Here is a 27,473-nt window from a genome sequence, read left to right on the forward strand (position 1 = left end):
ATTTTTACTACACAATAACGTGAGCCCTATGTTCCAAGATCTTAAGAGCTTCCAAATGTAAACAGGTATGAGGATTCATTATTTAATGTGAAACCTACCATACACAGTGTTGGCGAATAATTTCATTTTTAAGCCTGTCTTTAACCAGAACATAGAAAAAGAAGTCTGTATGCCTGATTCACTGAAAAGGCAATGTCACCAGCTACATTTGCTGTATGTAAGCTGTTCCCGGGTATTGAACCAAGTACCCTCAAAAGTCAGCTACTTCGACTCAGTGATGTTTCCAGAATGTTGTATGATTTAGTCATTATAATAAGATAATCTTTGAGTACAAACCACATTGGACACTGCATGTCTGTGAGTCATTTTCCTAGGGAAACAAAGGTGACTGGTAATAGTGCTTGTCTTGAGAGAGCTGGTTGGTATCTTCATAGTAAAAGGGGCATAGGAAGAGAAAATTAAGATTATATGTGATAACTTCAATAATAAAGATGTGAACAAAGTTACTAATTAATTGTGTCCAGAAAGGCAGGATAGCCTCAAAGAATGGTACCCTTTAACTGGGACTTACAGGATAACTAAGAATTTTCTAGAAATATGAGGGTAGGGAGGACTTTCAGACAGTGTGAACAGTACACACAGAGACAGGAGGCTTTCGAGAGAAATCAAAGATATTCCACGTAGATGCAGGGATAAATTTTCTACGGATTAATTCTACAACTTTGGTCTTTGAGAGCAAACTACAATAATTTGAGAATCAGGATAGGTGTAAATAGCAAAAGTGCTTTTTCCTCACTTGCCAGAAAGATGAGTCTATTTGGAGAACATTCACCTTAACGGTACATGTAAATCTCCCATTTCAATGGCATTAAGACATTCATCTCATCTTTAGATTTGGACAGCTATGCCCTAAATACTAGCACCTGGTTGCTCATCATATTACATTTGACAACTAATAAAAGCAATAAAAATATAAAAGAGAAATAGGAATTTAATTTGCCTGTTTCCTACTATCTCCTTTAAATAGGTTCAGCAAGCATGCTCTAAGATTTAAGAAGAAGAGACTACATTTTGATTATAGTTCTTCTTTCCATGCACACAGCCACATCAGTTTTACAAAGCAATGATGCTGTTCTGTTTTATTTTACCTCTAGAAGAAACTGCAACTAATACAGAGCGACTACAATTAGGATAGGGGGGGAATGGGGCACACAGAAACCTTCAACATGCTGTCACCAGAGTTCTTAGATTAGTACTTTCAAAACTGTATGCACCAGATCAACTGGGTATCAGGCAACAAAATAGGTCTATGGTAAAACTAAATTTGAAAATTGCTGAGTTTTTTTTAAATGTTTATTTATTTTTGAGAGAGAGAGAGAGAGAGAGAGAGAGAGAGAGAGAGAGAGAGACAGTACAAGATGGGGAGGAGCAGAGAGGGAGGGAGAAACAGAATCCAAAGCAGGCTCCAGGCTCTGAGCTGTCAGCACAGAGTCTGATGCAGGGCTCGAACTCATGAACCGTGAGATCATAACTTGAGCTAAAGTTGGATGCTTAACCGACTGAGCCACCCAGGCACACCAAAGAATGCTGTGTTTTGAAAAAGAGAAGGGAAAATGGGTTTCTCTGTTGCAGGAAGTCTCAGAGCCTTCTAGATGCCCGCATGTATTGTGAAGCTATATAAGGTGGGCAAGAATATGCAGCTTTTCATAAGCTCACTTGTTCAAAGAGCCTGAAGCATCTCTACTCTCGTTAGACTAAGAAACTCTAATTCCACACGAGCACCAGAGATTGCTAGAACCCTTGTATCTCAATAGCAAAACCAAACACAGGAACGTAAGATCTATCCTGCGCTACTTGGAAAATCACCTTCTTTAAGTAGTGCCACTGGTAGTATACTAAAGCACTTTTGAATTTATCATTGATACATGCTCTCAAAAAAAATTGTTTGGGGGAAATACAGAGCTTGGAAGAGGAACCCTGTGAATGGGAAGGAATGGAAGCAAGCAGAAAACAGCAAAGAACTCCTAGGGAAATAGAAAGCGATATGACATCAGAGCTCTGTTTACCAATCAGAGGTGGACACAAGTCTTTTCTGCTCCCAAGCACATGATCTGTACAGCTGGACCCTAAACACTAGCCCCTGTTTGCACATCATATCATATCAAGCAAATAATTATGGTTGCTTATTAAGTGTCTATTTGAGTTAAGGTATGTGCTAAATTACCATGTATGTGGATATAACATAGGTTCCACATATTGTAAATATTCTCATATAATTTCCACATATTTTAACTTATCTGTGTTGAAATTATTACATATTCTTTTTAAAATCATGCTTCCCTAGTTGCTTCTCCTCTGTCTTTTTACAGACCTATCTTGCAATCCATGACCCTGTTTCTAAAACCAATGTAATTGAGGGGCATGTGGGTGGCTCAGTCAGTTAAGCATCTGACTTCGGCTCAGGTCATGATCTCGCTATTTGTGAGTTCAATCCCAGTGTCAGGCTCTGTGCTGACAGCTCAGAGCCTGAAGCCTGCTTCGGATTCTTTGTCTCCATCTCTCTCTGCCCCTCACCTGCCCACACTCTGTCTCTCTTTCTCTCAAAAATAAATAAACATAAAAATGTTTAAAAATAAAATAAAACAAAACCGTCTAATTTGAGTTTCTTGCCTGATTCAAATTTTAAAGGCCAAAAGTGTTTGGAAACATGATTCCCAATATCTTTAAAAAAAAAGATATTTGAGATCTGAAATGGGCATATGACAAATACTGTTGGTAAATGTTAAATATTTTTGGTAGCTCTCTATGATAATTCCAAATCAAAGCTGCTGCATTAGAAGTAAAGCCTTTTATTCCACTGGAAATAAGTAGCTGAATAATTTTAGAATACTTAATATATTATTTTTATTTCTATAAGCAAAAGCTTGTAGAGTTTTCTTGCGCTTCTGGGCTCATGTTTAATGGCTGTGGGAACTGCTCTTGAAAGCTCCCTATTTAAATTACTGTACCCAGCACTCCTTGTAGTTGGAAAGATTGCTCACTTATTTGATATTTATTTAAGGAATAGCAAAATTTATCCTCCGTTATTCTTATTTTCTAGCTTCTATGTCAATATAGAATGCCAAGAAATTCATACTGAATTATTGGAGAGATTGCTGAACTGGTTTTATAATAGTCATGCACATTTTTCTCTCCATGTGAGAAATGCCACACAGAAAGATAATTAAATTTCAGTGAGGTGGGGAGCCAGATATCTTCCTAAAGATTTCCCTCTGGCTTTGGTGTCTAATTTGAAATTTCTGGGTAATAATAAGTCAGTGAAAGTAGCAATGAGTTTTTTTTTTTATCTATGTCCCTTATTTCAAGAAACATAAGAAAAATAAAATTCTCAACATAAGGTTTCACTGGTTCAATAATGTCAAATTGCTTTTCTCCGGATTGGAATGATCATAGATAAACAAGATAACAGAGAGACTACATAGATTTTTCATGCAGATGAACTTGACTCCCAAGGATATTGATATGCATATATATTTGTTTCCTATTATGTAACAACGCAAGAAAACAAAACATTACTTTGTAATTTAGTAGGGATTATGGAGCAAAAAATAGGTGTCACATATGGTAAACCGGTACACGTGGTAAATATTTGGTGAAAATCTGGAGTTCCAAGATTTTACTTTCCCACTGAAAATCAGTCAGTCAAAGTGTGTAGCTCACTTCCAAAAGTGTCATTGATATCTCACACCCTGGTGGCTGAAATGTTCATTTGGGGAATAGTTTGCCCTCTTCAGGGTCCAGTTTAAAGGCACATGTTCAAAGTAACAGGATAACACTGACCTGCTTTCATTTTTGCTAACTATTCCATGTGCATAAGGTTGCCATTTCATACTCCTGTAAGATGGATTGAGTGGGAGACTCGGAGATATTGAAGCGAAGGATAGGGCCACACAAAATAGGAGGAAGGGTTATTGAAGTTTAGAGTCAGTAATCCTATAAGCATGCAAGCTCAACTGTTCATAAAGACGTAGATAAGCCCGCAAGAATAGCTAGAAAAAGAATGGTACTTTAAGGTAGGAAATGGCAAAACAAGTAAATAATAGGTCATGTAGTTGGTGGAGCCATGCATCTCATGTGAATATTAATTTCCCAGAAGGAGCACCTTCCTTGTCTACTCTGCCAAATAAACTCCAGTGTCTTCCCCTGTCTTAGTTTTCCATTCCATTGTCTCACAAATTTAAGAGCAGGGTGCATTACCTGGTTACAATGAATGAACCTCAGTTATAGATCTTGTAACACATTATGGCTTTGTATCAGCCAATGGTATCATAAAACCCCTTTTGAATTTTCGTTTAGAAAGCGATCTTTGGGGCGCCTGGGTGGCTCAGTCTGTGAAGTGTCCAACTTCAGCTCAGGTCATGATCTCACAGCTAGTGAGTTTGAGCCCCGCATTGGGCTGTGTGCTGACAGCTCAGAGCCTGGATCCTATTCTGTGTCTCCCTCTCTGCCCCTCCTCTGTTCACACTCTGTCTCTCGATCTCTCTCAAAAATAAATGAAATTTTTTAATAAATAAATAAATAAATAAATAAACATATAAACACTAATTTTTTTTATTTTTTTTAATTTAGGAAGCAATCATTTAACCTTGATATAGAGACTTTCTTTCTGTGAACTTGAGTCCTCATCTATTCAATATCATACTTTGGCTACATAATTTCTAAAATGCCCATCATTTATAACATTCTGATTCAGGATTTATGTAGTTAAAAATCCTATACCCATTATTAGCCATGTGTCTCAGTTTAATTAAATTTACCCCAAACATTTCTCTCTCAAATAATTGAAAAAGAGATTTATTGAGTTCTATAAGAGTTTTATTTTTGCCAGAATGAATATAATAATTCTTTCTTGAATTTTTTCTCTTTTCAATTATTTGATTTTTTTGGAGGAGGGACTGTTCTTCCAACAGATATTCTTCTTTTTTTTAATGTTTATTTATTTTTGAGGAAGAGAGAGAGAGCGTGGAGGGGCAGAGAGAAAGGGAGACAGAGGATCCCAAGCAGGCTCAGCACCATCAGCACAGAACCAGACATGGGCTCAAATCCACCAACCATGAGATCATGACCTGAGCCAAAACCAAGAGTCAGTTGCTCAACCAACTGGGCCACCTAGATGACCCAACAGATATTATTCTTTTAAAAATTATGAAATATCAGGTGCTCTCTCTCATATGGTTATTCAATATGTGTTAAACTATTGAATGGATGAAGAGAATGTTATTTGCAAAGTAAATTGATTAGTGTAAACGCATTAATTCCCACGAGAGTTTGATATTTTCTAGTGACCAATCTAAATAAAAATACATACAAACTCATTGTAGCTGGCCAAGAAATTAAGCTAACATTGAAAGCTCCTTTTGTGGCCACCTAACTCCTATGGTGAAGATCCAAAAATAAAACAGGAAGAGAAACTGCAAGTGTAGAAGTCAGCATTGTCGCTCTTACCTGATCCCAGGAAAGATTCTTTCGGAGACACGAGTGGTCCAAATAATGAGGTGCCGGGAGTCATTTATACCCAAATTGTAATTTGAAGCTCCTATTCCTAAGATATTCTTCAACATATACTGAACAAAACAATGACAATATTACTAAAAGAGAAAACTCCCAGGAAATAGTAACTTGGGCAGACTTATACTAATTAGAGTCTTGGGATTTCCCCCTTGTGACTGAATCAGTTTGTAATCATTTTGAGCTGATTCCTAACAGTGGTTAGGAGTTTATTCTCATGAAATTTTTGCATTATGGACAACAATTTATTCTCATCAGATAAACAGAACAAAGAATAACATCATAAAATAATGATTCAATTCATGGTCTTTGAGGTTTTTATGATTTTTCCTGTTCTAAATTGTGTTTTATCCATACAATTACTATTGAATGAATGTTTGCTGAAAGGACTTTCATATCCAGAATTAAGTGCTTAAATTATAACACCCAGTGAGTAAAATCATGTGGGCAGGATAGCATAATGAGTTGTGTAGAGTTCATTCAAGATGTTAAGTTCATTTCTTAACTGGGTTATTTGTTTTTTGGGTGTTAAATTTGATGATGTTTTTATAGATTCTGGATAATAATCCTGTAGCGGCCAGTTACATATAAAGAGTCGGGACACAGAGGCTTTTCTTTCCAGGAAGCAGCCTTTTTATTCGTGCTGGCATGAGCTTAGTGGGCTAAGACCCAAAAGGCTGAGCTCCGAGCACAGCGAGGGGTTGCCTTTTGTACAATTTTTGCTCCTTTGTCTCCCGTATGTGGTATCATACGGTCTGAATGGGCAGTCTATGTTACAGAGTCATGAAGAATGCCATGTACATATACATAGCCAGGTTGCCTTCCCTTGTCTTGAGATTTTCACCACATTCCTTAAGGAGGCGTTGTACCACAACCCTTTATCAAATATGTCTTTTGCAAATATCTCCTCCCATTTTACAGGCTGCTTTTTAGTTTTGTCAATTGTTTCCTTCACTGCGCAGAAGCTTTTTATGTTGATGAAGTCCCAATAGTTCATGTTTGCTTTTGTTTCCATTGCATTCTGTGATGCATCTAGAAAGAAGTTGCTCTGACCAGTGTCAAAGAGATTGCTGCCTGTATTCCCTAAGATTTTGATGGTTTCCTGGCTCCCATTTAGGTCTTTCATCCATTTTGAATTTATTTTTGTGTATGGTGTAAGAAAGTGGTCCAGTTTCATTCTTCTGCATGTCACCGTCCAGTTTTCCCAACACCATTTGTTGAAGAGACTGTCTTTTTTCCACTGGCTATTCTTTCCTGCTTTGTCAAAGATGAGTTGACCATGTAGTTGTGAGTCTATTTCAGGGTTCTGTTTTCTGTTCCATTGATCTATGTGTCTGTTTTTCTGCCAGTACCATACTGTCTTGATGACTACAACTTTATGATACAGTTTGAAATCCAGGATCATGATGCCTCCAGTTTTGATTTGTGTTTTTTTTTTTCAGGACTGTCTTGGCAGTTTCAGGTCCTTTGTGGTTCCATACTAATTTTAGAATTGTTTGATCTATCTGTACAATGAATACTGTTTCCTTAAGATTTGTCTTCCCTTCCAGACTATTAATTCCAAGAGTGTAAGAAACTAAAATTTTAATTCACTATATACACAACACTCTGCACAGTGACTAGAACATGCTAGTCATAAATACATATTGAGTGACTTTATTGAAAAAAAATAGAGTAGGATTTCACCCACAAATATCTTTTAGTTGACATGATATTCTCAAATTGACACATTTTGCACTACTTGCAAGATCATGAAATTCTTCTAAAGATCAATATATTTTGAATTCACGTGGCTTGCATTCTAGTATGGAAGCGAATGATGAGACCTGAGTAGTAGCTTCATCCATTAAAAGGCAAATGCTCTATGGTTTTAGAAGACGTCTAAACTTATTATCTACTAACCCATCATCCTAACTTCACAACCTGATTTCATTTGTTGGCCTTATGATTGAATATAGTGTGAAAGGCACACAAATGTCAGTTACAAAGTAGAATAGGAACGTAATACAGAAAATGTTCACTTCTACCTGCAAAAAAGTCTGGCAAGATAACCTATATGTGATGACTTTATATCCATGGTGACTAGATCTAGGGAGGAAGAAATAAAAAAGAGGTCTTTCAAAGTAAAAGTCATGATTTTTAATTGCAATCACATCTGTTCCGTGTGAGTTTATAACAGGTTGGTAGAAGAATTTTCTTTTGCCCTGGACATTACACTTTAATTAAGCCTGATACTGAAGACAGTCTGACACTTAATGAAACAACCCAAATTCTGATAACACATAGATGTATAAATAGTGGTACATTTTTAAAATGTAAAGCTACTCAATAACAGAAAATATATCAAATTATGGATCTATACATCAACTGGATGATTTTCCAAAATATTTTGGCAACTCAGAGAATGTACACACAAAAGACTATATATGGTTTGATTCTATTTATATGAATATAGCAAGAAAAAGGCATATCTGTGATTAGCAAAGGCGGGGTATGCAGGGAAGTAATTGTCATAAAAGGGATAAAAAGGAAATTTGGGAAGTGATGAAATCCTGTATATGTCAATCAATAGTGGTGACAGTCCTATGGATACACATTTGTCAAAACACCCAAATTGTACTTAAAATGGACACATGTGTGCCCATTACCTCTTGTAGTTCACTGTCTCCACAGGGATCAGTTGTTTGTGAAAAAAAATAGATGCATCCATTAATAGAATAAAAGGTTAAAATTATATGGTCATCTCAATAGATGCAGAAAAACATTTGACAAAATTCAATGCCCTATCATGAAAACTCTCAACAAATTGGGTATAAAAAGAGCATACGTCAATATAATAAAGGCTATATATGACAAGCCCACAGCTAACATCATACTCAATGGTGGAAAGGTGAAACCTTTCCTTTATGGTTAAAAACAAGACATAGGTGTCCACAATCACCACTCCCAGTGAACAAAATACTGGAAGTCCAAGCTAGAGCAATTAGGCAAAAAAAAAAAAGTATCCAATATCTGAAAGAAATAAGTAAAATTATATTTGCAGACGATAGATCTTATACATAGGAAAACCTAAAGACACTACCAAATAACTGTTAAAGCTAATAAATAAATTCAGTAAGTTTATGCAGAATGCAAAATCAACAAGTAAAAAATAAGTTGCGTTTTTACATACTAATAATGTACTATTTGGGAAAGAAATAAAGAAAAAAATCCAATAGCACCAAGATCAATAAAATACTTAGGAATGATTTTAACCAAAGCATGAAAAGATCTGTCCACTGGGGTGCCTGAGTAGATCAGTAGATTGAGTTCTTGGTTTCAGCTCGTGTCATGATCTCACAGCTCCTGAGTTCGAGTCCCACATCAGGCTCCTTGCTGACTGTGCAGAGCTGCTTGGAATTGTCTCTCTCCCTTTCCACCTCCCCCACTTGTATGCTCAGTTCTTCCTCTCTCTCTCTCTCATTCTCTCTCTCTCTCTCTCTCTCTCAAAGTAAATAAATAAAGTAAAAAGAAATCTGTGCAAATCTAAAAACAAAAAGTCTTTGATGAAAGAAATTGAAGAAGACATAAACAAAAAGATACCCGGTGTTTATGGATTGAAAGAGAGTTAAAATTGTTAAAATGTGCATACTACCCAAAGCCATCTGTAGATTTAATGCAATTCCAATAAAAAACCCAATGACATTTTTCACTGTAACAAGGCAAATAATCCTAAAATTCATATGGAACAACAACAACAACAAAAAGATCTTAAATAGCCAAAGCAATCATGAGAAAGGACAAAGCCAGAGGCATCACACTTCCTGATTTTAAATTATTTTACAAAGTTATAGCAGTACAAACAAGATGGTATTGGTACCAAAAACAGACATATAGACCAAAGAAACAGAATTGAGAGCCAAGAAATAAACCCGTGCGTATACGGTCAACTAATATTTGACAAGGGAGTTAAAAAATACTCCATGTGGAAAGGAGAGTTTCTTCGGTGAGTGGTGCTGGGAAGAGGATGACCACATGCAGAACAATTAAATTGGAGCTCTATTTTATACCACACATAAAAAATTAACTTGAAATAAATTAATAACTTAAGCATAAAACCTGCCATAGGAAAAATGTTCCTTGGTATTCGTCTTGGCAATGTCTTTTTGTATGTGAAATCAAAAGTACAAGCAAGAAAAGAAAAATTAGACTGCATCAAACTTAAAGCTTCTGCACAGCAAAAAAAAAAAAAAACTATCAACAAAATGAAAAGACAACTTACGGGTTGGGAGAGAATATTTGCAAACAATATATCAGAGAAGACATTAATATCCAAAATATATAACAAAAAATACAGCTTAATACAAAAACAAATAAGCCTGTTTAGAAGTGGGCGGATGTCCTGAATAGAAATTTTTCCAAAGAAGACATACAAATGGCCAATAGGTAATGAAAAGCTGCTTATCGCAAAACATCATGGAAATGCAAAGGAAAACCACAGCGCGATACAACTTCACAGCTATTAGGTGGCTATTATCAAAAAGACAAGAGATACTAAGTGCTGGAGAGGATGTGGAGAAAAAGAAACCCATGTGCGTTGCTGATGGGAACATAAATCTATATAGACAATATGGAAACAGTATGGAGCTTCTTCAAAAAATCAAAAATAAAACTATCATATGATCCACTTAGCCCCCTTCTGGGGATATGTACAGCCGGTCGAAATGAAATCATAATCTTGAAGAGATCGGTGCACCTTCACGTTCACTGCAGCAAAACTCACAAGATTCAAGACATGGAAACAATGTTAGTGTCCATTTGCAGATGAATGATTAAGACGATGTGGTATTTATATACAACGGAATATTACTCTATCATTTAAAAAGTGGAAATTACCATTTGTAATACTGGATGAGGGCACTATACTAAGTGAAATAAGTGAGATAGACTAAGACCGTATAATCTAACTTCTTTTTGAATGTGTTTATTTATTTTGAGAGAGAGAGAGAGAGAGCAGGAGCCAGGGGCAGAGGGAGAGAAAGAGAAAATCTCAAGCAGGATCCGCTCTCAACATGGAGCCTGACACAGGGTTCAATCCCATGACCGAGGGATCATGACTTGAGCTGAAATTAAAAGTTGAATGGTCAACTAACTGAACCACCCGGGTGCCCAGTATGATCTAACTTTTATGTGGAATCTAAGAAAGTCAGATTCACATAAACAGAGGGTACAGGGCTGGTTGTCAGGTGGGGGGGATGTGGGAAATGGGGAAATGTTGGTCAAAGGCTACAAGTCTTCAGTTATAAAATGAATAACCTCAAGGGAATCTAACGTACAACATGGTGACTGTAGTTAACAATACTGTACTGTATACATGAAAATGCTAAGAGAGAAGATCTTAAATGTTTCACTGTGACCACCACAGGAAAAAAAATGTGTTTATGCGACATGATAGATGTGTTAACAGTCTTGCCATAATCATTTCGTAACATACACATGTATCAAATCATTACAATGTACACCGTAAGCATACACAATGTTATATGTCAATTATCTCTCATTTTATAAATAAAATTTATAAATTTATCTCATTTTATAAATAAAACACTAAACTTAGTAAATTTCCAAGATTAAAATCATAAGTCATATGTTCTCTGGCAACAGAACGAAATGACAAATATGTAACAATGAAATATCTTTTAAACTCTCAAATATACAATGATTAAGCACTATCTTCTATAATAGCTCAAAGGTTAAAGAAGAGGTGCTGGAAAAAAAAGAAAATAGTGCAAAATGAATGTAAAAATTACCAAAAATTGGCAGTTTTTGGCTAAAGTGGTGTTTGGGTAAAGGATATAAAATGTTTATATGAGAAAAAAGCAACACTCAAATCAATAATCCAAATTTTCACTTATAAACTAGAAATGAAGAAAAAAGACATTGCCTGGCATTTCTAAACTTTTCACATCAAAGTGATACTGAAAGCATTCTTTCTTTTCCTAGACCTGGGTGCGTAGATTCAGGCTTGCAGATCAGAGGGAAAAAGTAGGTCCCTATAGTTCAGAGGTCATAGACTGGATCCACAAACTCAGAGCTAGGGAAAAAAAAAAAGATCACCCTATTCCTCTCTTCCCCATTCCCATACTGACCATTATATGAGCACATTCACAAGGAACGGGAAGACTATCATGATCCGTGCTTTTTGGTTTTACTTAGTAGCTCAGAGGAGACGGACAGAAGGATATGTTTCACAAACACTCATAGCCCCAAAAGATAGATAATAATGAGAATAGAACAAATATAAGGAGTGGAACTGAGAACATCTTTATCTTGTCATCATTGTAAATAAGAACACGGGAATGATCCATGCCATACTAAGTGGGAGTTTTCAATTAGAACAGTGCTCCTCAAATTTAATGTGTTTACAAATCACCTATGATTTGATTAAAACACAAGTTTGGATATAGTGCATCTAAGGTGCAGAATGTGGTGCTCCTACATTTCTAACAAAGTCCAAGGTGATGCTGTTGCTGCTGGTGTATGGACCACATGTTGAGGTGCAAGAATGCAGATTTATAAGTGAAGCTCATCTTTTCCCCAGACTTGAGATTTTTAGCTGAGATATTTGAGACTTATTCATAGAGAATATAAAAATACATCATTAGAATACAAAGATATTGAGCCCAAGTTTTAGTGACGATTCATTGGAAATCAGGGTCAGTCCCATGTTAGTGACCTATTTCCTCTGAGGACATTTTTCAAGGCTTGCTTTACATCCTTGTTCCGCAGACTGTATATCAATGGATTAAGCACCGGACTTACAAAAGTGTACAAGACAGCTATTATTTTGGATTCCTCTACAGTCTTATCTGTTGGTGGTCTTACATACATGCAGAAGAGGGTCCCATAAAAGAGGGTCACAGCCATCATGTGGGAGCCACAGGTGGAGAATGCCTTGCGCCTGCCCTCTGCCGATTTGATCCGGAGGATGGCACCAACAATGAAGGCATAGGACACCAGGATGATGCAGAGGGAGTTGGAGAGATTGAAGCCAGCTGATACGAGCATGGCATGCTCTTTGACATACGTATCAGAGCAAGAAAGCTTAATCAGTGGTGGGTCAGCACAGTAGAAGTGGTTGATGACATTGGATCTACAGAAGTTCAAGCGGAAGGTCAGGAGGGCCTGGAACAGCCCATCTGAGAAGCCATAGACATAAGGCAATGTGGCCAAACAGAGGCAGATGCGCCTGGACATTTTCATACTATAGCGCAGAGGGTTACATATGGCCACGTAGCGGTCATAGGCCATTGCCGCCAGCATGTAAAACTCAGTGAGGAGAAGTGCAATGAAAATGTAACATTGCGTAAAGCAGCCAACAAAGGTGATGGTCTTCTTCTCCGATAAGAAATTAGTCAACATCTGTGGGGTTGCATTTGAGGTGTAACACAAGTCCACAAAGGCCAAATTAGTGAGGAAGAAGTACATGGGTGTGTGGAGGCGAGAGTCCAGTCTGATCAACAGCATCATGCCCAGGTTGCCTGAGAGGGTGACAAGATACAAAACCAGAAACAGCACAAAGAGGAGAAGTTGGAGTTCAGGCCGGTCTGTGAGCTCCAGGAGAATGAATTCTGTTATTGCACTGGCATTTGAGATGGACATTTTCTGAGAATCTGGACCTAAGTTGGAAACAATGGAAGTCAAGCAGACAGAAAGGTACAAATCCTACTTCTGACTGTTGAAGTGATTTTCCTCAATATCTCCATGTGTCATTCAAAATGAACGTTACCAGAAACAGACTTTGTGCTTCTGCTAAGCCATTATTTCATTTGTCTTTGTATGGAATTACTATTGTATTTCTCTCTGTATAACTGTAGTTGCACCTATAGCTATACCTATAGATAACTGTACATAATACTTATTCCGTTATCCATGTTTACAACTGAGCTACACGTCCCCTCTCCCCCTTCAAAATTTTTTTCCTCTCAAACTGTACTTATCCGATAAGGTGCAGTAGTTTTATGCATCCAGCACACCCTACATACCTCTGACTCACTCTGTAGCACATTCTATCACCTTTCTGCTCATTCTATCTACTTTCCACTCCTCATATATTCCTTCCTCCGGGACAGGGACAAAGTCCAGCTCATTATCGAACTGTGACTTCTAATTGCACATTTAGAGATTCAATTTTAGGAAAGAAAAGAAAAGAATAGTGGAAGCATGAAAAATGGATTAATTACATATTTTACTCATCTCTGTATCCCAATGGAGCTTGCCATGATGTCGTGCCCTCAGGAGAATTAAGAGCTTTTTGAATTTAGTGTACAAAACAATTGCTGGGAAGGCTTCTTAAGAAAAGTTACAGGAAGTTTATGTGAGATACTTTCATGTGGGATATGGGGAACTTCATATGTAACAAGTAACCAGGAGATTATAATGCAGATGTTCCCAGATTCACAATTTTAAAAAGGACAATCACTTTGGTCTAATAAACTTACAGCAAATAAACGAGTGAAGAATCATCTAATCAAATGAATTCTCACTCATTATTTTGAGAACAGTCTACAGCAATATAAATATATAATGTGCTGATAAGTAAGTAAGTTTTGCATGGTTAGTATTTAAGTTGTTAATCACAACTTCTACCTATCCAGAAGTAGGACAAATTCTATGGGTTTTTTGCTCTCCTTTACATCATAACCAGTGCTTAGTTTCATCTTCCTTTTTCTCAAATGTTCTTTTTCTTGCCCTTCCTCTCATATTCAATTTTTTGAACCCTGCCCAATTCTTGTCTCATTTCAAAATGAGTCACTGAAACTTACTTTGGTATAGGTTTTAGAGAGACAACAGCAATGTCTTTTTGTGCTTTATCTCCTTTATCCAGAGAGTAGGTACTTAACATTTGTTGAATACACTAACAACACTTGCTGATAATGAGCAATGATCCTTAACCGTGGGTTACTTCATTTCCTCATTCGTAAGTGGGAATGATGATATCTGTTCTACCTCGCTCAAGGGTCATTGTGGATATCAAACTAGATGTTCATAAAATAAGTATAATGTGATGAGGCACGGCCGATGCAAAAGTGAACAAAACCACCTTCAAAATCCCTGCCCTTCCGACCTTCACGTACAGTGGACGGAGACATAGATTAGTGCAAGGAAGTAAATGGTGATTCAAATGGCATTGTTAGGGAGGGGAAAAAATGGAGTTTTGTGAAGCAGGTGTTCAGCTTTTAAGTAGTAACATCAGGGAAGTACGTCTGAAAAGATGACCTTTTTTGGCAACAAACTGAAGGAGGACAAGAACAAGCAATAATCTTACTTTACGAAGGGTGTTCTAGGAAGGAGAAGGAACAGAGGCAAAGTCACCGTGTGGGATCTTTCTTTGTGGATAGTAGCAGTGTCTCTTCAGGAAGTGGCCAGCCGGAGACTGCCCTCTAAACAATGTATTTCTTTAAATGACACACGTCAGTAGGGTGGCTTAGGAGATGATTTCACATCTGTTTGCACCCAGGAACCCTCAGAAAGGATGTAGATAGTGGTCCCCAGGACAGAGAAAGATGGAAAGTAAAAGATCAGAATGTGGGCTTTTCAGACTTATAGACACTATAGAACTTGGACTTAAGGCTTTCATTTGTAGGAAAACTCATTTGTCGCATGTCACTTAATGAATACCTGTGGGAACTGAAAGAGTCTTGATTCGTGAGATGGTGACTTGTGTGGGATCCAGAAATACCTACTGGAAAGTAGAGCAGAAGTTCTGATAAATGGGAAGAAAAAAATAAATAAAAAGATAAGGAATAGCATAGCGTGTGCTTACAGAAAGAATGTCACAGATGACCCAGCTGCCTGTATAAGGCCAGAGCAAAAGGGGAACATTCTTAACAGGGGGTTCAGAGTGGGTCCTGGAACACAAAGACTAACAGAGCTGATGACGGGGGATATAGAAGGAGATCACCCTCACTCCTGTGAAAAGAAGAAAAAAAGACTAAGGAAAAAAAAAAGAAAAACAAAACAAAACAAAACACCTAGGCAAGGATTCAGCCCTAGAGAGCATGCACTAGAGGGTAACAGAGCTCAATGGGCAAGTTGTCTAGAGTAATTTTTTTTTAAAGAGAATCAGGTTTCTTTTAAATTTTTTTTTCAACGTTTATTTATTTTGGGGACAGAGAGAGACAGAGCATGAACGGGGGAGGGGCAGAGAGAGAGGGAGACACAGAGTCAGAAACAGGCTCCAGGCTCCGAGCCATCAGCCCAGAGCCCGACGCGGGGCTCGAACTCCCAGACCGCGAGATCGTGACCTGGCTGAAGTCGGACGCTTAACCGACTGCGCCACCCAGGCGCCCCTAGAGTAATTTTGTAGCCCATTCAATTATAGGTAAATGACAAAAGATTTTTTCTGAAAAAAAGTTTGTAAAGTTAAGAAATAAAACTCTTAGCGAGAATTCATTGAAAAAATGGAACTTAAGCTTCTTTTTTCCTCCTTTTTAAAATATAAATCTCATGAAATATTTATTGAAACTATGGATCCTCAACCAGAGTTAATACACAAACTCAAAATCTTCCCCCACAAAAAATAGATGGATGATAGATAGATGATAGATAGATAGATAGATAGATAGATAGATGTAAAGGGCTCATAGATTGCCACGCTCTAACTACAAGAACTCTTCTCTTAGGGAAAGCTCCATCCCATGTCTGAAAATGTCCTTGCATTTTTCTATGATAGTAGACCTTTTACCTTTCTTTGTTCTTTTGCACCAGTGACAGCTCTGTAAAATGTTATCCAGGGAGATCAATGGAAATGTCAATGATCCTCTTGTCAGGAAAACTCAGTGAGGCTCAAACTCAGGACCTGAGAACAGAAGGGATGGCATGGGCATATTTCAAGCAGACAAGGAGCAAACTGTTGTGCCTTAGTTTGACACTTTAAGTAATTTCCTCCTGACTAAAACTAAAGAATATAAAAACACGAAGACTTACTTCTGATTGTGAAATGCACTATTTTTTCACCTCTGATTGAGGAAGTTCACTGAGGCCTTTCCAAGCTGTAAAATGTTGTTTCATATATACCAGGATGTGGGAGGTAGGGGCAGGTCTTCAAACAAGTCTCAGAAGGATTTAAGAATAGCAGCGATGTGTGTTACATGGGGAATCACGCCTGTGGGGATTAATCGGGACACCCTGGGATCAGAAAGCTAATCAGATGACTCAATCTTATTTTCCCTAATGTCAGAATTCCTATTTGCCCTACGAGCTCTGGGGAAGGCACACAAAAAGTTTCATCTTCAAATTTTGACAACGTTCTGATTTTCCATTTTTTTTTTCTTTCACACTGAAACTGTTTCTTCTCTTAAATCCAGAACTCTCAGAATGTCCCCGCTGATGAACATCGAAGTCTTGGGGAAGGTCAGTCATAAACAGCATTGTGACATACACAGGTCATGGGCAAACTCCTTGGTGAGGACTTCCTCTGTGTGGACAACTTTCAAGTAGGTAATTTAATGTCTTCAAAATAACCCTAAAGGGAAGGGACTCCATCCTGAACTTTCAGAAGAAAAGATAGAGATTCTACTAAAGGAGCTTGGATGGACTAACGCCCCAGTACCAGGTAGTACCTAAGTGACAGGGTAGAGATTGATGCCTATCATCGCATACCCAGTGGACTCTGTTTTCTTTTCTTCTTTTTTTTAATTTTTGTAATGTTTATTTTTGAGACAGAGAGAGACAGAGCATGAACGGGGGAGGGGCAGAGAGAGAGGGAGACACAGAATCCGAAGCAGGCTCCAGGCTCTGAGCTGTCAGCCCAGAGCCCGACGCAGGGCTCGAACTCACGAACTGTGAGACCATGACCTCAGCTGAAGTAAGACGCTTAAACGACTGAGCCACCCAGGCACCCCCAGATTGGACTCTGTTTTCAACTGAAAGTCGCTGCCGTTCCTCACCCTGCAGTCACGCTTTGTCCTTCTGTCCATCTCTGGCTTTAAATATTCACTGAGCTTCCCCTACAGATGACACCTTGCTCATTCCCAGCAGATCCAAGTTGCTTCTGGCAGCAGGACAGGCTCAAATGGATGTCTTCTCAAAAGATGCTTTCTCCACCTCCACAGAAGTGAGTTTGACCTCCCTCCTCCATGTGCTCTTAGCGCCCTGCCCCCATCCTTGTCTAACACAATCTGTTTAATTTACTGCCCATATCTCTCTTGACAACACTACATTGCATCTTTATGGGCGGGAACTGTGATCTCTGCAGCTAGCACAGGCCCTGGGCTATGATCGCTGATCAACAGATACTTGCTGAATGACTTAAGAAGTGGGCCGTGTGTCCTTTGGTTTTGCGAATCCACAGGAACTCTTGGTTATCCCCTCCCTGGTACTTGCACTTTTATTGAGCATACTTCCTTCTCCCTCAAAAATGAAAACTGCGGGGAGCCAAAGTGGAATAAGTGGGGAATGTATTTAAGGACCCAAAGGAAACAAATCACAATGAGGGTCATTAAATATAGGTGATAGGCATGAGACACTTACTATGCGCTGCAATCACCTTACAATCCTTAGTTTAGTTATTCCTCACACAAGTCCATAGAACACTAGCACCATTTTCTTCATTTTACAGAGGGTAAACTGAAGCAAGGAGAGATTACGTAGCTTTCCCTGGTAGATGCAAATAATAATTGGTGAGCCTGGCATTCAGTCAGGCCTTTCAATAGTCTTTAATACCATGTTGTTGATACTTTAACAACGAAATGTGACGTGTTCACATCATACTAAACATTCTCCAGGTTTACTGGCATTCATTCATTCATTCATTCATTCACTGGCTTAACAAACATTTAGGAGAAATTTTGTGCTTACCACTGTACTATCAATGTACAGTATAAGAGAAAGTCAAACTATCTGTGTCCTTAAAGAGTTTCTACTCCGTGGTGGGAAGGATGAGGCAAGCATATGCAAAGTTTCACTGTGCAGTTTTCTTTTTTCTTCCAATTTGTACTCTTTAAATATTTTATTTAATTAATATGCAGTGCCATATTGGTTTCAGAAGTAGAAGTCAGTGATTCATCACTTACATACAACACCCAGTGCTCATCACACGAGTGCCCCCTTAATACCCATCATCCATTAAGCCCATCTTCTGCCCACCTCCTTCCATCAACCCTCAGTTTGTTCTCTGCCATTAAGACTCTAGTGTTGTTTGTTTCCCTTTGTACTCTTTTCCCAAATCCCATTTGTTCATCTGTTTTGTTTCTTAAACTCCACATATGAATGAAATTATGTGATATTTATCTTTCTCCAGTGGACTTATTTTTCTTAGCATTATACATTCTAGCTCCATCCATATTATCGCAAATGGCAAGATTTCTCTCTCTCTCTCTCTCTCTCTCTCTCTCTCTCTCTCTCTCTCTCTCTGCTTTTTTTATTTTTTAGGATGGCTGAATATATTGATAAATTTCTAGCCAGACTTATAAAAGAGAAAAGAGTAAGGACCCAAATAGATAAAAATCTCCAGTGAAAGAGGAGACATCACAAATAACGCACAGAAATACAATTATAAAAGAATACTATGAAAAATTATATGCCAAAGAAAAGGGCAATCTGGAAGAGATGGACTAATTCCTAGAAAATCGCACACTAACAAAACTGAAACAGGAAGAAACAGAAAATTTGAACAGACCTATAACCAGAAAAGAAATTGTATCAGTTATCATAAATCTCCCAACAAATAAGAGTCCTGGGCCAGATGGCTTCGCAGTGGAATTCTGCCAGACATTTAAAGCAGAGTTAATACCTGTTCTTCTTAAACTGTTCATAAAATAGAAATGGAAGGAAAGCTTCCAAACTCTTTCTATGAATCCAGCATTACCTTGATTCCAAAACCAGACAAAGACTCCACTAAAAAGGAAAATTACAGGCCAATATCCCTGGTGAACATGGATCCAAAAATTCTCAACAAGAGACTTGCAAATTGAATTCAACAGTTCATTAAAAGAATTATTCCCCATGATCAAGTGGGATTTATTCCTGGGCTGCAGGGCTGGTTCAATATTCATAAATCAATCAATGAATCAATCAATGTGATAGATTAATGTAAAAAATGTAATGTAAAAAAAGATAAGAACCATATGATCCTCTCAATAGATGCAGGAAAAGCATTTGACAAAATATAACATCCATTCTTGATAAAAAGCCCTCAACAAAGTAGGGATAGATGGAATATACTTCAACATCATAAAAGCCATATATTGAAGACCCACAGCTAATATCATCCTCAAAGGGGAAAAACTGAGAGGCTATTTTTTAAATACAAGAATGCCCACTCTCACCATTATTACTTAATATAATACTGGAAGCCTTAGCCTCAGCAATCAGGCAACAACAACAAAAAATAAAGGTATACATATCATCAAGGAAGAAGTCAAACTGTGACTATTTGCTTTATGTAGAAAACCCGAAAGACACCACTAAAAAATTGCTAGGACTAATACATGAATTCAACAAAGTCACAAGATATAAAATCAATGTGCAGAAATCTGTTGCATTTCTATATCCCAATAACAAAGCAGCAGAAAGAAACCAAGGAATTGACCCCATTTACAACTGCACCAAAAACAATAAGATACCTAAGAAAAAAAACCTAACTAAAAAGGTTAAAAAATCTATACTCTTAAAATTATAGAAGACTCATGAAAGATATTGAAGAGGACAGGAAGAAATGGAAAAACATTCCATGCTCATGGATTCGAAGAGCAAACATTGTTAAAATTTCCCTACTATCCAAGGAATCTACATATTTAATGCAATCCCTATCAAAATGCCACCAGCATTCATTGCAGAGATAGATCAAACAATCCTAAAATTTGTATGGAACCACAAAAGATCCCAAATAGCCAAAGAAATCCTGAAAAAGAAAAATAAAACTGGAGGCATTACGATTCTGGATTTCAAGCTATCTCTCAAAGCTGTAGTCATCAAAACAGTATGGTACCAGTACAAAAACAGACGCAAAGATCAATGGCACAGAATAGAAAATCCAGAAATGGACCCAAAACTATATAGTCAACTCATCCTTGACAAAGATGAAAACAGATAGTCTCTTCAACATATGGTGTTGGGAAAACTGGGTGGTGACATACAGAAGAATTCAACTGGACCACTGTCTTACACCATACACAATAATATATTCAAAATGGATGAAAGACCTAGATGGGAGCCAGAAAACATCAAAATCCTAGAGAAGAATACAGACAGTAACCTCTTTGACACTGGCCAGTGCAACTTCTTTCTAGATACATTGCAGAAGGCAAGAAAAATGAAAGCAAACATGAACTATTGGGACTTCATCAACATAAAAAGCTTCTACACAGTGAAGGAAACAATCAACATAACTAAAAGGCAGCCTACAAAATGGGAGAAGATATTTGCAAATGATGTATCTGATAAAGGGTTAGTGTCCAAAACCTATAAAAACCTTATCAAATTCAACACCCAAAAAACAAATAATCCAGTGAATAAATGGGCAAAAGGCATGAATAAACACTTTTCCAAAGAAGACATGAAGATGGTTAACAGACACATGAAAAGATGCGCAGTGAGGTTTTCAATTGCTAAGAATTTGTGAAGATCATGGTGAAAACTGGTAGAATTTGTAATGACATAATTATAATGCAATGAGCACAATGATAGTTTATTAATTCAATATAGATCTATTGAGAATCATCTGTTCTAGGTTTGGGGAAATACTGGCTTTAAAATAAGTGAGCAAAAGCAGATAGATATGGACCTTGCCCTCTGGGGCCAACAATCTGGTTATGATACAATCATGAATCAATCACACAAATATCATACAAGTATTAACTTAGAGGTGTGAAAAGTCCTATGCATTAAAGGTTCATGATACTATGCGAGCATATACCCAGAGGATAGGGCTTTCTCAGCAAAGAAAAAAACTGACACTAAAACACACCAAATTTGACATAAGAATAAAATTTACCTACAGAGAAATAACAGAGGATCTGGTAATAAAATCTTCTCTGGAACACACTAAGACAGACCTGAAAAAGAATATTTTTCTATGTACTGAAAGGAAATACCAGTCTATCTAGATCCATACCCAAATGAGTTATTCATCAAGAATTAAAGTTAAAACGAGGCAATTTCAGACGAATAAAAACAGAATTTCTCTCACACAAACAAACGGTCATTGAGGATGACTAATTAAAGGTATAAATCATGTAGAAGAAAACTAGACCCAGGATAAAAAGGGGATACAAAGAGAACAGTGAGTCATTGACAAAAATGGCTAATTTTAAAGGAACATTAATATTAGATAAATATTAGATAAATTAGATAAATATTCAATATAATTATAATTGTAGTCATATATAACAGGTAATATTTAAACAGTTTATTATTAAGTGATAATTTATTATCAATCATATATCATTCTTCATGACACCATATAAGATAGAAGCAGGAGTATCCATGTTAAAATATTCTATAATCCTTTTATTATTCCAAGAAAAGTATGACTAATGACTTTGTTCAATCATTATATCTCTCCAAATTTTTAAAACTTTACTAAAAGTAGAAAGTACAATGTATTCTAATCAAATAAAAAGTAGAACAAAAAACTAAAAAAAAAAGTTTAGAGAACACAATTTAATTCGTGTTAGAAAGGGGAGAAAACACAGAGTAAATGCTTTCTAGGTGCAAAATAAACTGTTAGAAAGTATTCGTCAGCATGTATATTCATAAACGTATGAAATTCAGTAATTGAAAGGACTCAGGGCCTGAAAGTCAGGGTAGAAACGAACATAACAGGCATCAACTAACTGAAAAGAATAAAAAATACTGCTGAAGGTATCTGAATATCAGGCAAAATGCACATTTAGGTTTAAATCATCAAAGTTGGGAGAGAACGTACAAAATGTTAAAAGAGGGGCGCCTGGGTGGCGCAGTCGGTTAAGTGTCCGACTTCAGCCAGGTCACGATCTCGCGGTCCGTGAGTTCGAGCCCCGCGTCGGGCTCTGGGCTGATGGCTCAGAGCCTGGAGCCTGTTTCCGATTCTGTGTCTCCCTCTCTCTCTGCCCCTCCCCCGTTCATGCTCTGTCTCTCTCTGTCCCAAAAATAAATAAACGTTGAAAAAAAAAATTTAAAAAAAAATGTTAAAAGGGATAAGCCTCATTCATTAGCTGACAGGAGCTAATAAAATACGCAAAAATTACAAAGAGAAATTGATAAATCCACAAGCATCCCTCTCAGATTTTATATTTGAAACAGTAAAGCATTTGTAGGATACTGAAAATCTTAAAATAAAAAATCAACTGGATTGACCTTGATCTCATAAGACCCTGCTCTGCTCAGCTCCCGTTTCCTTTGAGAGTAATTTTCAACACCATTGATTTCCAAACCTTGTATGTCTCAGGAGAAAATGCCAAACATGAGCAGTAAGGTACCACGAAATGGATGGATACACAAATTATCCTGCAGGCAATAGACCACCTGTAACGCCTGAAGAGGAAAGTAACACAACACCTCACTTCTGTTGCTACTTTCCTTGTGAACTCTTAAATCTGGATATGGCAGCTTCCAGTTTGGAAAGTGGCCCAGTTTGGGTAAGACACAAGAGATGATCAAGGCATGCAAAACTTATGACGAACTGCAAACTATGTTAAACCTAGGAAAGGAAGATCTGAAGTGGCAAGTATCAGAATAAGAGGGTGGACACGGGACCAAATATAGACTATAAGTACCTTATGTCTTTCTCCATCTTGTAGCCACCATCACTGGCTCAATGAAGTTGGTATCATGTGCCTTCTGAGAAAATAATGGACATTCTGGAGAGAATAAGATAATTCTGTATATTCTAAAGTCTTCTGCCAAAGATCCTTCAACAAACTCTAACATTTCAAGCTTCCGGATTAGAGGTGGTAAGGTTATTTTTTAAAAACAGTTTGCAATGATGATGGAATGGACAACTTGGTCCTTAAAAAGAGAACCTAGCGAAAGACTGATACAAATAGGAAAACGTGAAACACGATAGAATTCTCATAAAAAAAATGGGCGGGCTATTGAAAAAACGATAGAAAATTTATTATTTTCATTACACAATCAGAATTAAAGTCTGTTTTGCAACATTTATAATGCTAGGGAAAAGAAAGTTTTAAAGATGCAAAAATAAAACTCTAAAGCATTGAAAGAAAATATAAGAGAATATCTTTATAATCGGAAAAAATTGTTTACACAAAACATACAAAGCACACCATAAAGAGAAGATTAACATGTGAACTATGTTAAAATACCACCAAATACATCATGCACAAAAGGGAAACATAAGCTACAAACAGACTGAAGTATTTGCATTGCATATATCATGAAAAGGTTGGTATCTAGTACAGAATACATAAGGAGCTAATGCAAAGGTAAAAAATAAAGCTAAAATAACCCAGCTGAAAAATGAACAAAAAATGTAGACAGACAACTGAAGAAAAGAAAGCTTTTCAATCAGTACCAAAGAATGTAAAAACATATCATTTCACTTGTAATGACAACACGGAAGATTAAAGAAGAAATTAGAATCCATTTTGCACCCATCAGATTGGAAAACATTTTGAAAGTCTGACAGTATATAGGAATGGGCAAGAATATGGAGTAAAGACCAATCTCGCACACTGTTTTTGGGACAGCACTAAGTAGACCAATTTGGCAATAGCTACTAAACGCAAAGATACTCTTTTATGACCCAGAAATTACCCTCTTGGGAATTTACATGGAGGAACGCTTGAACTGGTCCACGCTCAGAATTTCAGAGCAAAATGTTTGCTAGATTTTCATATTACCAAGGAACAGGAAAAATGTATCCCCCCATCAATAAGAGAATGGATACAGAGACTGTGGTATATTTACATACTGACGTGGACTATACCAGTGACAGTTCATGCTCCATGAATCAGCATGGATGAATCCAACAAGATTTAGTGAAAACAGAATAACTTGCAGAAGGATAGCACGACTTCATTTATAGCCAAGTTTTCAATATGCTAAAATATATATATATATATATATATATATATATATATATATATGTATATATATATATAATTCTATGGACACAAGAACACCAGGAAGTATAGAACTCTACATAGGGACACGAAACATTAAATTCACAGCAGGGTTGAGTGTAGGGAATGGCGAGAGAAACGGAATCAGGCAAGGAGGGCTTAGTTTGAGAATAGCTGAGTATGTGAAATAATCTGAACCCAAACTGGCATGTGTGAAGCCGTAATAATGATTAGATACATTTGCACAGGAGGTCTTTACATTATTTTCTATTTTTGATGCATTGGAAATAGTTCATAATAAAAAAAAAATACAAGTGAAACTACCAAATCACTTTTATGATGAGGGTATGAGGGTGAATATGAATTTAAAAAAATAAAAATAAAAACCTTTTAAGGAAAATATGCCATTCCCTCAAAAGCCTTATGAATGAGGATTACAGTGAACTAGTATTATCACTCCAAAGGTATTTCTTTTCTTGGGGTGCCTGGGTGGCTCCGTCCATTGAGCATCTGACTTCAGCTCAGGTCATGATCAGTTTGTGAGTTCTAGCCCCACGTGGGGATCTGTGCTGACAGCTCAGAGCCTGGAGCCTACTTCAGATTCTGTGTCTCCTCATCTCTTGGCCCCTCCCCTGCACATGCTCTGTCTCTCTCTGTCTCTCAATAATAAATGAATGTTAAAAAAAATTTAAAGATATTTCTTTTGTTTAATAAATATTTTTTAATTATTTTCAATGTTTATTTTTGAGAGAGACAGAGGGGAGAGAATGGAGGAGAGGGACAGGGAGAGAGAGAGGGAGCAGAGAATGCCAAGCTGGCTCCCTGCTGTGAGTCCAGAGCTCAACACAGGGCCCCAGTTTAGGAACAGGGAGATCCTGACCTGGACCAAAATAGTCAGGCACTTAACGCACTGAGACACCCAGGCAGCCCTAAAGTTATTTCTTAGGGTAATATGAATTACCCAGAGATCTTTATTACTATGTGATCTATAGAAATGCAAAAAGAAAAAAAAATACCTGCTATGGTTGAAAAGTTTTCAGAAATCAGTTTGAAAATTCTTAACCACTGTAAAAATTGAACATGTGATCGTTGACATAGTATCATTCGGTAATTCTGGGGTTTTTTTATGACTTTGTACAATTACGAATTTATTGGTAGAATCTTTTGTTCTTTATTGATTTATAAAGCAAGAGCAATGCCTTCTAGTCTTGTCTTTCAGTTGCTATGCAGTATTTGTCCTTCTTCACTGAGACGGCATTTTAATTGTTTGCAAATATCTTATATAGTCTTCTAAGTCCCATATTCAAATTAGGAACGACAAAGAACATGTAATGACAGAAAGTGATTTGCTAAATGTAAATGTTCATTAATTGGTGAGATTATAAGACATATTACATACCCCTGACCAAAGCGTCTATTTAAAAAGTAATTTCTTTTGGACAACTTTCCTGATTGCTTGTTTAACATCTTTGTTCCGCAGGCTATAGATCAAAGGGTTTAGCATAGGGCTCGCAAAGATATAAAAAACTGCGACAATTTTCCCCTGTTCTACAGATGCCTCGGAAGGGGGTCTCAGATACATGCAGAATAGCGTCCCATAAAAGGTGGTGACGGCCGTCAAGTGGGACCCACAGGTGGAGAAGGCCTTGCGCCTCCCCTCTGCAGAACGGATGCGCAGAATCGTCGTGAAAATGAAAATGTAGGAGATGAGAATGATGGCAAGAGAGCATGTGAGATTGAAACCAGCCACCACAAACATGGCAGTTTCTTTGACATACGTATCCGAGCAGGCAAGGACTATGAGAGGTGGGTCCGCACAGTAGAAGTGGTTGATTTCATTGGGTCCACAGAAGGAGAGGCGAAGCATCAGGATGGTCTGTGCCAGGCCATTTGCAAAACCGTAAATATAGGGCGTAGCAACAAGAGAGAGGCAGACACATCTGGACATCTTGCTACCGTACAGCAAGGGGTTGCAGATCGCCATGTAGCGGTCGTAAGCCATCACCGTCAGCATATAATAATCCGTGATCACCAGGGCAATGAAAAAGTGGAACTGTAGAAGGCAACCAAGGAAGGAAATGGCTTTTCTCTTGGATAAGAAATGAACCAGCATCTGCGGAGCGACACTGGTAGCGTAACAGAGATCCACAAAGGAGAGATGGCTGAGGAAGAAGTACATGGGCGTGTGAAGTTTTGAGTCACTTCGGATTAACAAAATCATGCTCACGTTGCCAACTACTGTGATAAGGTAGATGACCAGGAAGACCACAAAAAGGACAGGCTGCAACTCGGCTCGATCTGTCAGTCCCAGGAGGATAAACTCAGTCACTGCTGTGTAGTTTGTCTGTAACATTGTGTGTGCTCGGCTTCAAATGGGGACTGAAAGAAAGCAAACAGAGATGCATGTCTTTGGTCAAGCATCTGTTACCCCCATCATGTCATCTGATAGTTCTAGTCTGAGCTTGTAAGTTTCATGTACAGTAAAGAAATAGCCTAGTAAGCCCGCAGTTGACAGTTTAAACATCTACATTAGTAGAGAGCTCCTTTTATAAAGGCAGTCATATTCTAAATGCTTTTCTTCAAGTCTCTTCGTGTTGACAAGACTTAATCTTCTCTGCAAGACGTATTACGTTTGTTCACTTACAATTTCCTTAAACGTTGCTGTTTTGGGACATTGAAATCCATTGTTTGTCAATATAGTTTTGATGTGGTATATAAATCATCACCTTTTTTTTTGCAGCTAGAGGGAATGACGCATATCCTTATAGAACTAGCTTTTGTCCTCTTGCCTCCCCGAACTCAAGATCTTTTCAAGCAGTTTGTTCCCTCATGCTGCAATTCATGTCCTTTCCCTAGGGT

At 37.5% G+C, this 27,473-nt stretch overlaps 1 protein-coding gene and 1 pseudogene across 2 annotated transcripts; one reads left to right on the top strand and one right to left on the bottom strand.

Moving 5' to 3' along the window:
* Positions 1 to 11,819: 11,819 nt before the first annotated feature.
* Positions 11,820 to 26,990, bottom strand: LOC101097711 (olfactory receptor 5M11). Of its 2 annotated transcripts, none has more exons than XM_045039298.1 (3): positions 26,372 to 26,990; positions 20,822 to 20,836; positions 11,820 to 13,189 (listed from the first exon to the last, which is right to left on the bottom strand). In XM_045039298.1, the coding sequence occupies exons 1-3, from the start codon at positions 26,965 to 26,967 to the stop codon at positions 12,265 to 12,267; spliced, it is 1,536 nt and encodes a 511-aa protein (XP_044895233.1). In that variant the 5' UTR covers positions 26,968 to 26,990; the 3' UTR covers positions 11,820 to 12,264. The 2 variants fall into 2 exon arrangements, with proteins under 2 accessions (XP_044895233.1, XP_044895232.1); XM_045039297.1 differs by lacking the exons at positions 20,822 to 20,836; positions 26,372 to 26,990 and adding exons at positions 16,295 to 16,408; positions 16,537 to 16,904 and having other exon boundaries at positions 11,820 to 13,226.
* The window catches only part of LOC111556683, a 51,454-nt pseudogene continuing 41,009 nt past the window's right edge, over positions 17,029 to 27,473 (top strand).

The sequence above is a fragment of the Felis catus genome, chromosome D1 (assembly GCF_018350175.1).
Source record: "Felis catus isolate Fca126 chromosome D1, F.catus_Fca126_mat1.0, whole genome shotgun sequence".
Taxonomy (NCBI): Eukaryota; Metazoa; Chordata; class Mammalia; order Carnivora; family Felidae; genus Felis; species Felis catus.

What these genes read in the sequence shown, in the direction of transcription:
- LOC101097711 (XM_045039298.1), bottom strand. Translation starts at nt 26,967, where the DNA reads ATGTTACAGACAAACTACACAGCAGTGACTGAGTTTATCCTCCTGGGA.